This window comes from Vigna radiata, chromosome 8, assembly GCF_000741045.1.
Source record: "Vigna radiata var. radiata cultivar VC1973A chromosome 8, Vradiata_ver6, whole genome shotgun sequence".
In the NCBI taxonomy this organism is placed as follows: domain Eukaryota; kingdom Viridiplantae; phylum Streptophyta; class Magnoliopsida; order Fabales; family Fabaceae; genus Vigna; species Vigna radiata.
In genome coordinates, this window is record NC_028358.1 from 30,858,576 (window position 1) to 30,876,690 (window position 18,115).

General features: G+C 32.5%; 4 protein-coding genes across 6 annotated transcripts; 2 read left to right on the plus strand and 2 right to left on the minus strand.

Annotated features, from left to right (window-relative positions):
• Positions 1-2,209: 2,209 nt before the first annotated feature.
• On the minus strand, positions 2,210-4,836 carry LOC106771216 (AP-3 complex subunit mu). 3 transcript variants are annotated; one of them, XM_014657154.2, is made up of 8 exons: positions 4,638-4,835; positions 4,433-4,532; positions 4,244-4,354; positions 4,067-4,156; positions 3,719-3,966; positions 3,270-3,479; positions 2,877-3,084; positions 2,210-2,575 (listed from the first exon to the last, which is right to left on the minus strand). In XM_014657154.2, exons 1-8 carry the CDS (start codon positions 4,670-4,672, stop codon positions 2,330-2,332), a joined length of 1,248 nt encoding a protein of 415 aa, XP_014512640.1. In that variant the 5' UTR covers positions 4,673-4,835; the 3' UTR covers positions 2,210-2,329. The 3 variants fall into 3 exon arrangements, with proteins under 3 accessions (XP_014512640.1, XP_022640825.1, XP_022640826.1); XM_022785104.1 differs by lacking the exon at positions 3,270-3,479 and having other exon boundaries at positions 4,638-4,836; XM_022785105.1 differs by lacking the exon at positions 4,638-4,835 and having other exon boundaries at positions 4,244-4,311.
• A 737-nt stretch (positions 4,837-5,573) lies between these two features.
• Positions 5,574-9,800, minus strand: LOC106772017 (Golgi apparatus membrane protein-like protein ECHIDNA). The gene is made up of 6 exons (XM_014658123.2): positions 9,609-9,800; positions 9,269-9,325; positions 8,974-9,177; positions 8,764-8,823; positions 7,606-7,732; positions 5,574-5,895 (listed from the first exon to the last, which is right to left on the minus strand). Exons 1-6 carry the CDS (start codon positions 9,621-9,623, stop codon positions 5,807-5,809), a joined length of 552 nt encoding a protein of 183 aa, XP_014513609.1. The 5' UTR covers positions 9,624-9,800; the 3' UTR covers positions 5,574-5,806.
• Positions 9,801-12,953: 3,153 nt separating this feature from the next.
• LOC106772016 (galactinol synthase 2) lies at positions 12,954-14,497 on the plus strand. Its single transcript, XM_014658121.2, has 4 exons — positions 12,954-13,379; positions 13,475-13,795; positions 13,885-14,019; positions 14,106-14,497. The coding sequence occupies exons 1-4, from the start codon at positions 13,047-13,049 to the stop codon at positions 14,286-14,288; spliced, it is 972 nt and encodes a 323-aa protein (XP_014513607.1). The 5' UTR covers positions 12,954-13,046; the 3' UTR covers positions 14,289-14,497.
• Positions 14,498-14,852: 355 nt separating this feature from the next.
• On the plus strand, positions 14,853-17,456 carry LOC106772015 (ABC transporter I family member 20). The gene is made up of 7 exons (XM_014658120.2): positions 14,853-15,313; positions 15,421-15,554; positions 15,772-15,891; positions 16,326-16,421; positions 16,506-16,658; positions 16,744-16,821; positions 17,066-17,456. The coding sequence occupies exons 1-7, from the start codon at positions 15,133-15,135 to the stop codon at positions 17,279-17,281; spliced, it is 978 nt and encodes a 325-aa protein (XP_014513606.1). The 5' UTR covers positions 14,853-15,132; the 3' UTR covers positions 17,282-17,456.
• The last annotated feature ends 659 nt before the right edge of the window (positions 17,457-18,115 follow it).

Consider the following 18,115-nt stretch of genomic DNA (forward strand, 5'->3'; position numbering starts at 1 on the left):
CTTCTCCACTTTTTTTTTTTCACTTTTTCTGTTCTCTCTTTTCTTTTGAACTAGCAGCTGTATTTCTTTTTTTCTTTCTTTGTTAAGTTCTTCTTCTTTTATGTTCTTGTGGCACTCTATCACTGCAAATTCCAGGTAGTATTATAGTTTTGATTAGATTTGCATGAAAACAATAAAGTTTATTTTTAGCCATTGTTGTTGAATGGGTTTGGAAAACCACGAAAGATTTCAATGGTTTTTGAAATTCGGTGAACAATTTTAATTTTTTTTAATTATTGAAAATCATTGATTTGGAAAACTCGTTTTCGATGAACAAATTTTTTTATTTAATAATTGAAAACCATGAATCAATTGAATGAGTTTGAAAAACCATTGAAGGATTCAATGATTTTTGAAATCCAGTGAACAATTTTATTTTATTTTTAATTATTCAGAAATTTAGAAAACCCTTGAAGGTTTCAATGATTTTGAAAACCCGATGAACAATTTTTTTTTTAATTATTGAAAACCATGAAGCAATTGAATGATTTTTTTTTAATTTTTATTAATTTATGATGTTTATTTATCTATATTGTTGTTTTTGAAGTTTATGAAAAAAAAAACTTGTTTTGTTGCATTTGAAAAAGATAGTAAATTAATTATTATTTTTTAATTTAATTTAGTAAAAAGAAAAATTAGGAAACAATATACTAAAAATAAATTAGAAGATATATTTTCTCTCTCAAGGAAGATAGTATTTATAATATTCTAATATTCTGAAAAGGTGTAATATTCTAAAAAGAAAAATAAGAAAACAATATATTTCTTATATAGTATTCCAGTTAACCTATAGAATTTTCCTAATTGGACAAAAAAAATTTGTAGGGTCTAATAATTTATTAACTAAACAAGTTTTCTTTTTTCCATAATCTTTAAAAACAATATAAATAAATAAACATCATAAATTAATAAAAATTAAAAAAAAATTCATTCAACTTTCAATAATTAAAAAAAAAATTGTTCACCAGATTTCTAAAACTATTAAAACCTTCAAGAATTATCTAAACTTTTCAATAATTAAAAATAAAATAAAATTCTTCACCGGATTTCAAAAATCATTCAATCCTTCTATTGTTTTTCAAACCCATCCAACTGATTCATGATTTTCAATAATTAAATAAAAAAATTGTTCTCAGAAAAGGTTTTCGAAATTTATGATTTTTAATAATAAAAAAAAAATTGTTCACTGGGTTTCAAAACTTCCATGTTTTTTCAAATCCATTCAAAGACTAAGCTTCACTAATCAAAATTGAAATAGTATTTAGGATTTACGGTAATTGAGTGCTACAAGGAAAAAGAAGAACAAGAAGAACTTAATAAAGGTGAAGAAAAGGAAAAAAAGAAAAAGAAGATAAGACTGCTAGGTCAAGAGAAAAGATAGACCAGAAAAAGGGGAAAAGGTTTAAAAATAAAAATTAAAAATAAATATCTATAAGTTACTCGTTTTTCTGATAAACGAATTTCGAATTTAATTTTTATAAAAATATTTTAAAAGATATTAAAAATGTAGTTTCCAATAAATCGAATCTATTAAAAATTGTGCTAAATAAATATAATAAATAATATGCTGTATGTGAAATTAGAAAAGCAATATGTCTTATTAATGAAAAAAATGGCCAAATCCATGTCATAAAGTGTTAAACAGAATACACATATATAAATTTGGCTAAGCTGCATTCCAAAATGCCAGGACCAATACCTCAGCTCATAACTTTCTGTGCAACTCGAAGTATGGTTAATGACATATGAGAAGAAACTATGCTAGGGATCCCCATATTAACATTACACACACACACAAAAATGCACAAACTTATATTAACCATAACAGTCAACCAGTATTATGGAAAGAAATCATCATAAGAACACAAACGTAACAGTAAAGAAAAAACTGAAACTTCAAAAGTTAGTGGAATGTGTATTGAGACCTTTGAGAGGGTTATTCCAAACAGTGACTTTCAAGCCATGGCGTAATAATAAGATGAGATGTTAAAAAATATTATCAAATAAATGTATAAAATTTATGTATCAGAGTATTATTTTTTAATAAATAAATAATAAATCAATTGAAAAAAAAGTCATGTATCAACATGTTTGTCAAAATAAACTGTATCAAAATATTTTGTTGAAAAGTAATATCATTTGTAAACAACACGTTTGTGTAGTCACCTTGTTTGTCGAAATATACTGTATCAAAACATTGTGTACTTACTTTACAAAAGAAACCTCCTAATGTTATACAGGCAATAACTTCATATCCACACTATACAAATGACTTATGGTAGATCATAAATTATGATCTTACATCAAATTGACCTGCCCGAGTAAGAGCTCTAAAACCTTTGTAAAATCGGTATGGTGCATTCTTCAGATCCAGTTTATCTATTTGCAGACCAGAGAAGGCGACACCCATAATCCTAAAACCCACTTGAAATGAGGGGAAGACATGAAGACGCTCCAAACCAGTTTCAATCACCAATAATCCAGACATGGAAGGGGCTTTATCTTTTGGAATCCGACCAATGGACCATATGCATGTCTGATATGATATAAAGAAAGAAGAAAACAAGAGTTGTTATGATAGTATAACAATTTACATTGTCAATCAGTCTGAAATCATCACTTTTAAACTAGTTATTGTAAAAATCATTGCAATCACCAATGGATTTGTAATTGAATATACTATCTATAATGATGTTGCAAAAATGGACCCGAAGCTTGTCTTTAATGATTTCAATTACTCTCAAGTTTCACAGTGGATAATTAAATGTCAATATGAAACACTGATGCTCACTACTCACTATTCACTAGAGACATGATGCCAGCGAAATTTGAAGTACCTTTTTAGCAAGGATGTTCACTGTTCCATGATTTGAAGTCAGATCAGCTGACAAGATGAAAGGAGGGAGCTGAAACTGAACAGTAACCGAGTCGATTGTCTTTCCAGGATCATTTCTTATTCCAACCAATACACTAAGACGGCATGTCCCACCATCAGATATTAACTGCGGCTTTACATATATTGGGGTGCTCTTCAACTTTCTTACCCTGAAAAGTGAAGTGCTTGAATTATTGAAAGAACACTATGTGGGAATACAAATATTGTAATTTAACATTCATTACAACTTTTTCCTAAAAGATTTTGGTTCTTGATAAACGCAGCCAAGAGAAACAAAGCTCACACATGCTAGTTTCAAATTTTGATCCAGGCAACACACGAGGGGATTTTGCACCTGTAATTCATAAGCTTAAATTGTCCATCAGGAGGCACAAAAGAAAGAATTTGATGAGACTCCCAAGGCCGAAAACGAACACACGGATGGAACCTGACATCATCTAGGATGGAAGGATTTGTAAATGAAAGGGTCAAATCAGGAAAACCTGAGATACGGGAATTTACTTGAACTTCACCATAGATCTCACATTTCAACAAACCTCCATCCCTGAATGAATAAAGAACTTTAGCTGTGACTGCTAAGAAATAATGAAATTCTCCAAAAGATAAAAACTACAAAAGAGCGATCTGAACATGATCTGCAATATTTTTTACAAAAAAGGTTCCTCCAAGTTCTGACTTCGAAGAGTTAGACCACAATATCCAAAAAGTAAAAAAAAACCGTTAATATTATCAATATCAAAGTGCAATTTTAAGAAGTGATAAAGAAGAATGTGTATAACAGACCTGTTAATAATCGCATCCATTTCTTCAACAAGGTCAACATATACTTCATTGTTGGAGTACTTTGGCTCTGCTATTCTCCAGGGAATACAAGATGCAGTAGCCCTCGGAAGGGTATCACTCACATTTGAATTGCTACCAGTCACAATACTCAAAGCTTTGTTAACCACATTTGGCGGATTGATAATCTCTCGCAGGATACTAGGTTCTGTAGTTAAGGGGAAGCCGTTGTCTATCATCTCATCCAACAACTAAAAGAATAAGGCAAAGTAAACTGGTCGGTTTGCATCTAATAAACAGAGACCAATTGATAAAGCTATGTCAGTAGAGATTAGTACTCAAGACAAGTACCTCGTACACAATGACAAAGTTGTCTTTAATTATGTCTTCGTTTAAGGCCCCAAAATAATCATTGAGAACATCAGCGGCCCTACAAAGGAACTAAAACTGACATAGTTAAGGGCAAAATCATTAAGTAAACAGAGTAGCATTCATTCGGCTTCATATTCTGAATAGCAAAAAACATACCTCAATGGCCATCAAGGGTGGCATTTCAATTTGCGTGCACCCCAAAAAAGTGATTCCATCGCGAAAAACTTGGAAAATGTAATGCGAGTGAGAGGTGATCACTGGTTGATGCTAAAAGTAAAATAGTTGAATGAATAGCGCAAATAAATAAGGTCAATGAAGTTCAAAAATCTGAAAGAAGAAGAAAACCTTGAAGGAGTCGCCAAACGAAACGGCTTGTTCCCAGAACCAGGCACAAATGGAGCGATCGACGCAGTGCCCCGAAAGCTGTTTCTCTAGCACTACCTCTCTTCACATGGAATCAAATTCAAATTGCAATAAAATTTAAGTGAATTTGGAGCAAGTAGAGCAGATTTAAAATAAAATGAAGATTATGAAGTTTGATTTATCTTACCCGGCATCTGAGAGGAGAAATATGCACTGCAGCATCACTGTCGTTCTCTGGAATAAACCCAAAATCGGAAGCAGAATTTGTAGTGAAGATAAGAAAAAGTTTGCTTTTGCTGTGAAACTATAAACAATTCGTCAGCTTTGCAATGATTCCAAGTTCCGACCAGAGAGAAGCTGGCAAACTTTCCTGCTGACAAGGATATCCAATAAACTATTATCTTAATTTAATCTTAAGTGAAGATTAAATACAAATAATTTTATATCTGACTTTTAAATAATTATTACAAAACTCTGTCACAACATTGCTGTAATTTATTTCACGCAGTCAAATGTTGATTTAATCTCAAAAGTTGAAAGTATTTAACTATATAATTTACTTTTATGTTTATTAATTTTTTGAATTATGAATGATTAATTTTTTTTATATCAATTCTGTTTTGGATATATTAAGAATTAATTCATGGTAGTTTTATAATTTGATCAAAGAAATAATTTGTTATAAATTGATATATTCATGATTAACAAAATGATATTAACACACTTTTAAACACTAAATAAAAATATATATTAATTTTGTGATGAGGGAAATTGGGAAGGCTGCAGTTGAATTATGAAATGAACTTCGCCAAATAATTATTAGTGTGTTACATAAAAGAAACAGAAGAAAATTAAACGAAAAAGGAAGAAAAAGAAGGAATTTATACTATTTCGTAAAATAGATTTTAAGATCGAAGGTTCTGCAACAAATAAATTCTACAGTATCGGAGATAACTCTGTTTTTCTTGTCCTGTATTGAAGTGGTTAAAAACAGTTAGAATTTATACCTGTAGACAGGAAAAAATGATTAAAATTAAATCATAAATTTTATGCAAGTTCTGCATATATTCTGTTCAGTGAAACTGTGGCCGTCGTCATTTATAATTATTATCATTCATTTCCATGAGTCAATATCCTGATTTTATATGCCGTAAAGATTTTTTTTGCAGTCAATATTGAATATCCTTCAATGGAAAAAGAATACAAGAAAAAACATGATTTACGCCTAAAAATAACTGTTTCGCTATTCGATCATAAAAGTCTCATTCAAGCCATTTAATATAAAAAGTACAAAATTTTGCACGTGCTGTATAATCATGTACATCTCAATTCAACTTGTATTTCCATCTTTCACAATCAGACGACACTGAATGCTGACTGTAGGGTTGATGAGAACCGAGAGGCAATTGTCTGAGAGGCAAATTGTTGTATCTGCTTCTTGGCATCTGAAATAAAACCAATAAGCTCACCATTGCAAGTTTTTAGCCATTTATTTCGAGTATAAAGATAAATCCATCCAAGTTTGATATGAAAGGAACACACACAAGGGCATAGCTAGCGTAAAACCACTCTTGAGATGAGTAAAACTAGACTTATAGAGAACTCCTTAGGCGTGTATGCTTCACAAACATCCCAATCATTCAGAATGAAACATGCCTCCGTGATAACATCAATTAAACCTCATGGAATGCAGAAAATATTGATACAATAGATAAATACAAGACCCAGAGCTCCCAGCCTGATAAAAAGAGGGTGCTAGTACAAAGGAATCGTTCCTTTTCACAAACTACGTACAAAATCATTCCAAAACATAGACCAAAGATTACCATATATTGAAGATCAGGTTTTCCCAGCAAGAGATAAGCGTAGCCTAGTGAGTTCTATAGGCAAAGAGCATGAAAACATTGCTTCCATGTTATTCAACTCCAACTAAACCCTCTTCTATTGGGGTTAGATATAATCACCAAACTCTCTTGTATATGTTGACTATATCTATGTGCAATGTTATATTACTCTTATCCATTGATGTTTACTCTTAATGCTTATTGTTTAGTGTGGCCTACTCAATCATAAAATAGTTGTAAAAGGTTCGAAAACTCTTATAAGTTCTTGACCTAAGATAAAACAATCAATGAATCATTTGTCTAGGAAAGAGAATGACTTATTGATCATCTTCAAATCCTTGAACACAATGCGTGTTGATTTTATTAATTTGACAAGGATTTGTAATTCAATTTGCTCTAAGAGATTGGAGTATACTTAGCGTTTGCTTTAAGAAATTGGAGAATAACTTTTCATGATAAGGATTGATGTCAAGGAAGAAGAGGAAACTCTTTATTTTTGAGCTTAATGAATCAGGAGAGTGAGGTGTGAAGTCTATCCCAAGAATATCAATCATATATTTCTATCTGACTAGCTTTCTCATTTAAAAAAATATCAAAAACACTGTAGTGTTTAATTTTTACTATTTTTTAAGTTATTGCTATTTAGTCTCACTTCATGCTTGATCGTTTATTTATGCCTAGTAGGATCAGATTTAGTATAATTCTCAGTATTACATCGAGTCCACGTGGATTCAACACTTTCACTTTTAAAACTACTAATGCTAATGGTGCGCTTGACAGAAAGTCAATAGTAATATATTCCAATTGTTGTGAATGTAGAATGAGACTAAGAGCACCCTACATAAGTTTATATCAGCATCCAAACCATTTTTCATACTGAACATCATATCCAACCCTGGGGAATTATGATTCAGATATTAAAAAGGTCATGTTGATTCATAACGAAGCCCTTTCACCAACAGGGAATTGAAAAAAAGATCATACACTGGCAGTTCACAAATAAGAGGTGGACTCTAAACATGAATTATCTATTAGTGATCATCCTAATATGTCAACAACCTTAAAGGAAGTAGGAGAGTGCAGCAAATTAGAGTTCACATTTTTAGAAATGAGATGAGAAAAGGGCACTTCAAGATTTAGTTTCAATAACTTCATGATGAGATACATGTATAGTATATATCATAAACAATAAAAATTACTTGTATCTTATTATATTATATGAAGATGATTCCTCCATTCCAAATCAATTTTTGAATATTAGGAGAGTGGAAAACATACACTTTTAAGAATACTACCAGTAAACTTACTAACCTTTTTTGCATTTGGTAAAACCAACAATATTTGCAATGCTGAGGGTCAGACAAACTCCAACAACAAGGAGATAATCAGCTTGAAGCCTTATGAGCGAGAATATTGCCAGAAGAATCCATGCAATAGCCTGTATAAAAATACAAATAAAAAACATCAATTCTTATGTTGATCAACATTATGATTTTATCTTCTCGGAGGGGGATTGTATCAAAATTACAAGCAATTTTGTTAATGACAGATCATGGTTTATGGAAACAGGTCAAAACAGCCGATAAAAAACTGCTAGAATAGAAAACTAAACAATCGAACATAAAACCAACGTGTTAAAGAACAATGCACAAAACAAATACTCAATTCATAAACTTCAGACATAGAGCACTGGAACCTAAATAAATACTTAGGAAAAAAATGGAGTGCAGAATAAATACAAAAAAGACAACCGAAGGAACAGGAAAGAAAAAGAAACAGTGTCTAGCTAGAGAAGGTAAGGATATGGAAGTGACAAAAAAAGGGGTCAGGGAGCATAAAAAACAAAAACAGGGAGGAAACTGTGGGAAATAGAGTCTAGGCTGGCAGAGGTGGACGAGGAAAGAATGAGAATGTGAAGTGAGTGCTGAAAATGAAAACTGAGGAGAAAGATACAGGTTTCCTGAAGATTGTGCAACACAGTTACACTAGAACTTATGGATCATGGGTATATCCATGAATATGGGTCTAACATGTCAGGTTAGAGTTGCCCCATTTTTTTCCTGGGAATTTTCCACCATAACTGTTTTGGCTCTATGGCGCGGTGACTGTGATATTCACCATAGCACAACCACAAATCTGCCGCACCATATGGCATCTTCTTGAAAGTTGGTCATGCCATCCCATCATCACATCAGAACCACCTTTCAGACGCAATGACCCCAAGCACTAACACACCATGCCATGTTAATTCCTAGAGTTTCTCTCCATCTGACGGGTACTAACCTATTTAGCATACTATTTAATCCTAACCAACACATGCACCATGTGAATGAATCTGATCAGCAATATTATTACATAAAGCCCCCATTATCAAAAACTGCCAACGCCCACATTTTGACTGTAATTGTAACAATCCGAGAGAAAACTGGGAATGCCATTGCATACGGGAATCAATCTATATTTACTTACCGTAAGGTACAAGGTCCACCAGAAAAGCCAAGAATCTTTCTTGTTCATCCGAGACAATGACTGCAGGGGCAAAATCAACGTGTAAGGTGCAACCAAGTATCTATAAAGAATTAAGCGCTCGTTCTTTTGCTATGTTCCGATTCAGCAGAAACAGTATATGACAGAGATATCATTTAAAAAATGCCACTAATCTGAAGAAGGACTACCTACCTCTTGGTCAAGACACTCAAATTTCCACACACTCTCACCCAGATCATTGATTTCATTCCACCATCTCAAACCAACTAAAATTCGCCCACTCACATTCTTGACTACCCAAAAGTCAAGGGCAGCAAGAAGGACAGTCACCACAAAAATGATGACAAAGTTATCGATAAAGAGGGCCGAGAGAATATAAAATGCCAAGGCTGCGGCCTGCAAGATACAGAGAAAAACTTATGCCTTAATGAAATGAACATGGCTTGCATAAAAATACATATTAAAGTGCACAGTTGGATAAACAAACCTTGAAGAGGACATGAAAGAAGCAAGTCCTGGGATTAGCGTAGTTTTCACCCACAGGCTGCACACAGCAAAATTTATATAATCAATTAAATCTGGAAAGAATCAATCATAAAACCTATCCATTTTCAGTGTCCAGCGCAACAAGTGAAAAATCGAGCAGAAAATCGAAGACATTGTAAATCATCAGAGGAAATTAAGCATGTATGTTATTTGGTTAGATAATCTCGGCGACAAAAATGAAATAAACTTTATTTCAAGAAACGCACGGAAATTGAATGAAAGAACTTGGATAACACCAGATCTAGGAATTGCGAAGAAATGTAGAAAGGTGTTTGACTAACCTGGTTGGGATCCATGTGTACAGATGAGAGAGAATGAACAAAGCTTGCAAGTATAGAGAGTCTTGAGAACTATAGCATACCAGATCTCATACCCTCCAACGAATTTCGGACCAAAATTTGTTTGCAAAACACTTAAATAAATATTTATATTTTTGGAGAGCAAGAACTTCTTTATTTCTACGAACTGCAAAGGTACAACAAAAACGTTTTGTGCTGGAAAGGAATTTTAATCGGGCTAAAGATAAATGTTCATTGGGCTTTTTTAAGGAAATGAAAGGGTAATTGCTTCTTACACCCTATCATTTTTCTTTACCGCCATCAAACATGTGAAGTATCACAAATGACCTTTCTACCTTTTTTTACTTTACCGTAATTTTTCTCTCTTTTTACCTTATCCTAATTTTGAATTTATTTTTCAAAACATACGTAAACTACTTACAGATTTATTAATCCAAGAATATTAATTTCAACATTCTAAAATAAATTTCCTCACCTCCACAATCATTCCCGATGACATTTTCAATAATTATATTTCCAGATTTCGATTTCATGTAAGCATTTAACCATCATATCATACTAAAAAGCAAGAACCTTCTCCAACGATGAAACACTGATCCTTCCTTCTTTACTGTCTCCTTCACTGAGACAGATTTTAAATATAAGTCTGCAGGCTAAAATGGGAATTAAATAAAATGGTGGGGTGCAGGAAGAAAATAATAAAGTGTAAGAAGCAATTGCCCAATAAAAGTGTAAAACGAAAAGACTCTGGGTCGGATTAGGCTTTACATCAGTTACAAATTCGTCTATTCGTCCAGCCCAGTACAATAAAAATAAAAGGGCTTCTTCCTGCACCTTCAAGATTTATTCATGCATTTCTAAATTTTCTCTGTTTATCACTACCCCATTCCTATACTGGTTTTCTTCTTGTTCCTTTCTTCCTCAATAAATCATCGATTATAAATCATACTAATTTGATTATTTTTTAAGTGGAACATAATGGATAATTTTTTTAATAAAATTGAAATACTAATTGATACGCACCGGATTTTGAAATTATATTTCACTTTCGGAATGATCAAATTAGATATTACTAGATAAATATAATAATAGATAATAGTATTTAATTTTAATTACTGTTCTATTAAATTGTGCTATTGATATTTATTATTAATTTGAAAGTAGATAAATTAATATTAATAAGAAAATATAACATTATATCACAAATCAAATTATTTATTTAAATAATACAATTTGTTTTTGCTAATAAATTTGGTTATAATAAATAAAAATAGTAAAAATTGATATATTATTACTACAATCATTAATGAGAAATTATATCATTAATATTATTATACTATTAGTTATCATATCATTAATATTAATAATAAATCATCTGTGAATTAAAACACCTTAATATATCATTTATTATTACTAATTTTTGAAATCTGTAAGAGTGTTGATTGGATTGTAAAATTTGAGAGAAATAAATACTGAATATCAAAATTTAAATCCAATATCAAAATTTTAAAACAATAAATATCACGTTTCGAAATCCTGAACCAAATTTTAAAATTCCTAAATCATACTTCCAAATTTTGAGTTGTTAAATGGGATTTCAAAATTCAATGATTTTATAAATTAAATTTTAAAATTTAGTAAATTTTCTAAATTAAATTTTAAAATTCAATACATGTAAAAGAAAGATCAGAAAAGGAAAAAAACACATAAAAACTTCAGGGTGCATAATATGAAGGACACTATTTTGATAAATAATAATAATTTCTTTGTTTTATATATATATATATATATATATATATATATATATATATATATATATATATATATATATATATATATATTCAGACCAATACGTTTTGAAGTATTATAAAATATTAAATATACATCCTAAACATCATTGTGCATAGATTTAAAGTTCCTAAGAGCACTTCACTTAAAACAGTTAAAATCATGTGCATGATGGAAGTGAAAATTTGGTGTTAGAATTTCAGTAGCATCTTTTTTACAATGATAAAAAAGCAATACAAATATTCTTATTGTACGCTATCAATCAAAACTCTTCTTAAAATAAACAAAAGACCCAAAGAAAAGAAAGAAAAAGAATCTAGAATTTCAGAGAATATTCTTATGGAGGATGTTTCCTAGGTGTTGAGTTTCTTCTTGTCAAACCTTCTATCCTAAGTTAAGATGGTCGGCGTTTGAAAAGAAGATCAAAGCATTATCCTAAAAATATAAAATTACGTTTACTCTTTGACTATTCTTCATCTTATTATTACATGGACTAGTGTCGTGTTTTTTAAATTTCTTTTAGTAACCTTACTATATTCTATTAATTAATAAATAAAAGTAATTAGATTTGGTCCACCAACTGACAAAACCAGAAAACGATTGTGATAGGAAGTTAAACCAACTACCATATCTGGCTCTCTCTCCACCTTACACCACCACCTTCTTCACACGCAAAGGATTTCATGGATCCCACAAAATTATACACAATTCCCAACAATACCTCGTTCAATGCCACGTGTCCTTATAATAGTCCGTGTGGCAGTCGGTGAATGGTATCCACTGTTTGGGGGCGGTGGCAGTTAAGCTCTTAACGGATATTCTATCTCCTTTATACATGGCTATATATCTTTCTATCAACATGTCTTCTCAGTTTAACTTTTCCTAATTTTTTGGATGTCGGTTTTTTCTTTTCAAATTTTCCCATCTTGCATGTGTCCATTTCAACGCTATTACTCCATATTTTCCTCAGAAAATAACAATTCTGTCTCACATGTTAAAAAATCATAACGGTGTGTTTCCTCTACTAGAAATCCAAGATTCTCACTCATGTTCCTAAATTATAACAATTTTTGATTCAGGTCGTTTTATTAATTTCCACTCAGATACTATATTGTACAAAAAATCAACTATGATTTGCTTGTAATGACATAAGAGTCAACTTGTAAATTGTTGGCTACATTAATGTCAGGATTCTATTGATCAGCTAATAAAACACGCAATGTTCTATATTATAGGTCGTTATCAAATATTTATCACAATTACATTCATCTTGAAATAATGCTAATGCTAGAATGCTCATAAGTACATAAAACTGATAATGTATATTAATTTATAATTTCTTTAATTGATTAATTCGAGAAAAGACCATATCTATAACGCGCTGATCAGTGGAATAATAAATTAATTAATCAACGAAAGATATCCGTGATACATCTTTCACCGTGCAATTCCAGAACGATCTCTTAACTGTTGGATTAATGGTTAGTTAATGACGATAGTACCCTTGGAAGATCTATATAAAGAATTGCGCAACTCCCGACCAACACAACAACAAACCAAGATCTTCCTAGCGACTTTCCAGTGTCTGTCTAAAAAACCCTTCAAGCAAGTAAAACTACTCACTGAGAGATAATGGCCCCTGTCATGACCACCATGGAAGCCAACCTCACCAAAGCGGAAGCTAAAACCGCCAAAGGTGCTGACTGTGCCTACGTGACCTTTCTTGCCGGAAATGGTGACTATGTAAAAGGTGTGGTTGGGTTGGCGAAAGGTCTGAGGAAGGTGAAGAGCATGTACCCTCTGGTGGTAGCAGTGCTACCGGACGTTCCCGAAGAGCACCGCAACATTCTCATCAACCAAGGCTGCATTGTTAGAGAGATTGAGCCCGTGTACCCTCCAAAAAACCAAACCCAGTTTGCCATGGCATATTATGTCATCAACTACTCCAAGCTAAGAATTTGGGAGGTAAACACATAACTATAGTTCATGTTTTAACGTTTATTCTTTTTCCATTTTCTTAGAGTATTAATGTGTTGTTTTTTTTCTGCAAAATGTTTCAGTTCGTGGAATACTCTAAGATGATTTACCTAGACGGTGATATTCAAGTGTTTGACAACATCGACCANTTGTTCGACTTTCCTGATAACTACTTCTATGCGGTGATGGACTGTTTCTGTGAGGCCACCTGGGCCCACACTCCGCAGTATGGGATCGGGTACTGCCAGCAGTGCCCCGACAAGGTTCAGTGGCCCACTAAACTTGGGCCGAAGCCTCCTCTCTATTTCAATGCTGGGATGTTTGTTTACCAGCCCAATCTGGCTACCTACAAGGACCTTCTTCAAACAGTNCAAGTTACCAAGCCCACTTCCTTTGCTGAACAGGTACTAATTGCTGATACAACAAACATGTTAGTATGAAACTAAGAGATGACAGAAATAATATAGTTATGATTTTGTTTATTGTGTTGCAGGATTTTCTGAACATGTACTTCAAGGATAAGTATAGGCCAATTCCTAACGTGTACAATCTTGTGCTGGCCATGTTATGGCGTCACCCTGAGAATGTTGAGCTTGAAAAAGTTAAAGTGGTTCACTACTGTGCTGCGGTGAGGATTGAATTCTGAATGAAATGAAAGTGGAATGTAGAATAGTGATATAATGTTTATTTAATTTGGTTGCATTGGTGTGACAGGGATCAAAGCCTTGGAGGTACAGTGGGAAAGAGGAGAATATGCAGAGAGAAGATATAAAGATGTTAGTGAAGAAATGGTGGGATATATACGAGGATGAGACTTTGGATTATAACTATTCACTCACTGAAGCGCTTTTGGAGGGTGGCGAACTCAATTACGTTCCAGCTCCATCTGCTGCTTAAAGTGCTTTTTCTTGTCTTTGGAAGTCTCACCAAGTTCATGTACTATATATAAGACTCGTAGATCATTAAGTTTTATGGATTTGTAGTTGAGAGGACCCTTTTTTTTGTGTCCTCTTTCATATATTTTTATTTTTTTCAACTCTGCCATTGTAACCAGATTGGTATGACAGGATTTTACATTATATGATGCAAATGCATTTCTTCGTATACACGACATTGATCCTTAAATTTTATTGCATAAGGTGAACCATTCTTTGAAAAAAATGATCTAATATTATATTAGTTTTTAAACATCGCAACTTGATTGTAAAATTATTCTATAAACATATCAATAAGATGTAATTGTGTGTAACTATAAATTTATTTTGAAGTGGGAGTGCTCTATAACTATACAATTATCATAGAATATATAAGATATAACTCTTTATTTTCTTTCAAAGGAACAATCTTTTTCTTAAGGAATGGCTCTGTGGTGTCAGAAAATGTATAAAATGATGAAAACATAATTCCTCAAATAATATTTTTTAGAATTTTGATTAATATGACTGTTAAATTAATTTTAAAAAATTAATCCTTACAGTGTTTGAGAAAAGTTAGTAAAAAGAAGTGAAGTAGATCCACCGTTTTCATTAAATATTCGAGTTTTCCATTTTTGATGGTCGTTTGGGTTGGTGGCGGAGACGAACGCGAGTGTCTGAGAAGAAGCCACGCAACCCCTTTTCCTTTCCCTCAAAGCCACCAAACACCACTTCATGAATCAATTTATTCGCCAATCAAAAGCTCACAAGCATAAGCAGAAGCAGAGACACTCAGATACGTTTCGCTGTTAAACGTTGAAATCAAAATGGCCGGTAATGGGACCCATTCAGATTCAAAAGCTGCAACAATTGTCATTAAAGATCTCAAATTTACATACCCCGGCATCGACGGCCACCCGCCGCCCGGTTCCTTGCCGCTCATTCAAAACTTTTCTCTCACTCTCGGTTCCGGCGACCGCTCCCTTCTCGTCGGTTCCAACGGCGCCGGTACTCTCTCTCTCTCTCTCTCTCTCTCTCTCTCTTTGAATCTTGGGGATATGCAATTGGCCTTTTTTTGTATTCAATTGTAAGTTTATTGGTTTTGCGACTTATAGGGAAAACCACGATCCTGAAGATACTAGGAGGGAAGCACTTGGTGGAACCTGACATGGTTCGCGTGCTTGGAAGATCAGCTTTTCACGACACCACTTTGGTGTCTTCTGGTGATCTCTGTTATCTCGGTGGCGAGGTTCGTTCCTGTTTTCATTTTACTTTTACCTTCAACTCTACTGCTTCTGTTCATGTAACTAATAACTAGTGTTCATTTTGGTTATTACAAACTAGTTAAATGCTTAACTCCCCAGTTACACTTTAGGACTGTCGGGAATTAATACTGCGATCTGCGTTTTTATTTTATTTCTTGTATGTATGGAACTTTTTTAATTGTTTGAAATTGATTCCATCAGTGGAGGCGAGATGTTGCTTTTGCGGGTTTTGATGTGCCAATACAGATGGACGTTTCTGCTGAAAAAATGATATTTGGTGTGGCTGGGATTGATCCTCAAAGAAGAGCGGAGCTCATCAAGGTTGGATGAATCTTTTCCTATTATTTCCTCTTTTTTCCATTGCTTTATTTATTGATTATGTTTTAACTATTTGTTCATTTCTCTGTGTGGTTAATATTAACTTATGTATTTCATGTTGATAAAATGTAAGTAACTCATTGTGATGGAAAACATAAAAACCTAAATGCGTTTTGTATGGTACCTGATTCTATATCCATCAATTTAATATCATTATTTGATTCCATGAACACTGAGCTTGGTACTTGACTAGGTTCTGTTTATTCATAAACTAAGATTAGCTTATACTTAGTTAACCTGTAGAAATTCTTTCATTTTTCTCTTCTTTTAAGTGTTTATGCAGATATTTATCGGAATATGTTCTAAAACCAAGTTGTTACTTTCTCTTCATGTTCATGTTTTTTGTTTATATATAGTTTTACTGTTCAACTGGGTAGGTATTGGACATTGATCTTTCCTGGAGATTGCATAAAGTATCTGATGGTCAAAGAAGAAGAGTACAGATTTGTATGGGTCTTCTCAAACCGTTCAAGGTATGTTCATCTTTTGCTTGATCTATCAAAAAGTCAGTTTAGCCTCATTACACAAATGTACAAGCTTGTTCCTTGTTTATATAGGTTCTTCTTCTTGATGAGATAACTGTTGACCTTGATGTTCTAGCAAGAGCTGACCTTCTTAGATTTCTAAGAAAGGAATGTGAAGAGAGGGGTGCCACCATTATCTATGCAACACATATATTTGACGGTCTTGAGGATTGGCCTACACATATTGTACGTCTGGGCTATTTCTGAACTCTTTTTGTGTCAGTTTTAGCATAATCTAATCCTACACCATTCTTAATGTTCTTTTTATCAGGTGTATGTAGCCCATGGAAAGCTGCAACTAGCAATGCCTATGGAGAAAGTCAAAGAAATTAGCAAATTGTCACTAATGGTTAGTGTTTTGTACATAATCTTAAGACTTGAATGAGTTATTGATCGATTATTTATTTGTTGGACGTAGTGTGAGCCTATGCCAAAGCAAATAGCAATTAGGCCATTGTAAAACTTGTGAAGACCCCAAACATGGATAACTCATAACATATTATTGTTATGTGTGGTAATGTTAGATTGTAACGCAGAAATAACGTGCTGTGCATCTTGAGTATATGCAAAAGTAATTGGTGTTGAATATGCAGAGAACAGTAGAAAGTTGGCTGCGGAAGGAACGAGATGAAGATAGAAGGAAAAGAAAAGAAAGAAAAGCAGCTGGGCTTCCTGAATTTGGAAAGCAAATTGAGGGAAGCCGTGTAACAGGGGCAACTAATAATGGTTGGGCAGCAGGACGATTAAATTCCACCGTTGCTGGTGAGGAAAACTTCATCTTCAGCTCTAATCGAGTACTGAGGCAGTAGATAAATTTCAGAACAAAATTTCTTCTTCAGTGCCTTCTGGCATATATGATGAGTTGTTGTTATATAGTAAGCATAACATGTGAGGTAATATATATATGTCTCATGTGGCCTTAGTATTTGCAAATTTGTGCCCGATATATGAGAATAAAGAAAATAACGTCGTTAAATTCTCGTTGCCATTAATTTCCTGTTCTTTTCATTAAGTTGGAGTCTTTGACTGTAAATCCAGATATCAGAGAATTCCACTTCCACGAAAAATAAGCTACCAAAAGAATATGTAATTCTCCACATTCCTTGTTTTCAAAAGATAACAAAGAAGGAAACGCTTTATTTATCGTACGAATTAAAATACACTAAAATCGTATATCCGTTCCCCATGTCTTCAATTGAATCTTCTGATGTCTGTGAAAGACATATGGGGTTCCCAATTTCTACGTAATATAGACTTTGCTATGCATTGCAACCGCACCAAGTTCTATAACTCAGTTCCACTCATGAAATATTAATAAATTAGTAAATTAACTTACTAAAAAATATTTTACGTTTTAATTTATTTCATATATTTATTATAATACAGTTAAAATAAATTGATTTAATTCATTATTTTATAATAATATAATCAAAGTATTTATTTATTTTATTAAACATTATTATAAAAACGACAATAATCAAATATTAAATTACCAATCACTTAATAAATAAATAAATTAAATATTCAAATTATTTAAAAATTATTGTATCAATCACTTAACAAATAAATAAATATAAACTAAATATTCAAACTATTCAAATATTATTGTATAATATTCTAATATTTAAAAATATCAAATTATT

What these genes read in the sequence shown, in the direction of transcription:
- LOC106772015 (XM_014658120.2), top strand. Translation starts at nt 15,133, where the DNA reads ATGGCCGGTAATGGGACCCATTCAGATTCAAAAGCTGCAACAATTGTC. An exon ending in TCTGTTATCTCGGTGGCGAG is followed by an intron (nt 15,555 to 15,771) that starts GTTCGTTCCTGT and finishes TGATTCCATCAG; the next exon opens with TGGAGGCGAGATGTTGCTTT. An exon ending in TTAGCAAATTGTCACTAATG is followed by an intron (nt 16,822 to 17,065) that starts GTTAGTGTTTTG and finishes TTGAATATGCAG; the next exon opens with AGAACAGTAGAAAGTTGGCT.
- LOC106772017 (XM_014658123.2), bottom strand. An exon ending in GGTGGACCTTGTACCTTACG is followed by an intron (nt 7,733 to 8,763) that starts GTAAGTAAATAT and finishes ATTTTTATACAG; the next exon opens with GCTATTGCATGGATTCTTCT. An exon ending in TTTTACCAAATGCAAAAAAG is followed by an intron (nt 5,896 to 7,605) that starts GTTAGTAAGTTT and finishes GTTTTATTTCAG; the next exon opens with ATGCCAAGAAGCAGATACAA.
- LOC106771216 (XM_014657154.2), bottom strand. Translation starts at nt 4,672, where the DNA reads ATGCTGCAGTGCATATTTCTCCTCTCAGATGCCGG. An exon ending in TTTCTCCTCTCAGATGCCGG is followed by an intron (nt 4,533 to 4,637) that starts GTAAGATAAATC and finishes TTCCATGTGAAG; the next exon opens with AGAGGTAGTGCTAGAGAAAC. An exon ending in CGTTTGGCGACTCCTTCAAG is followed by an intron (nt 4,355 to 4,432) that starts GTTTTCTTCTTC and finishes TTTTACTTTTAG; the next exon opens with CATCAACCAGTGATCACCTC.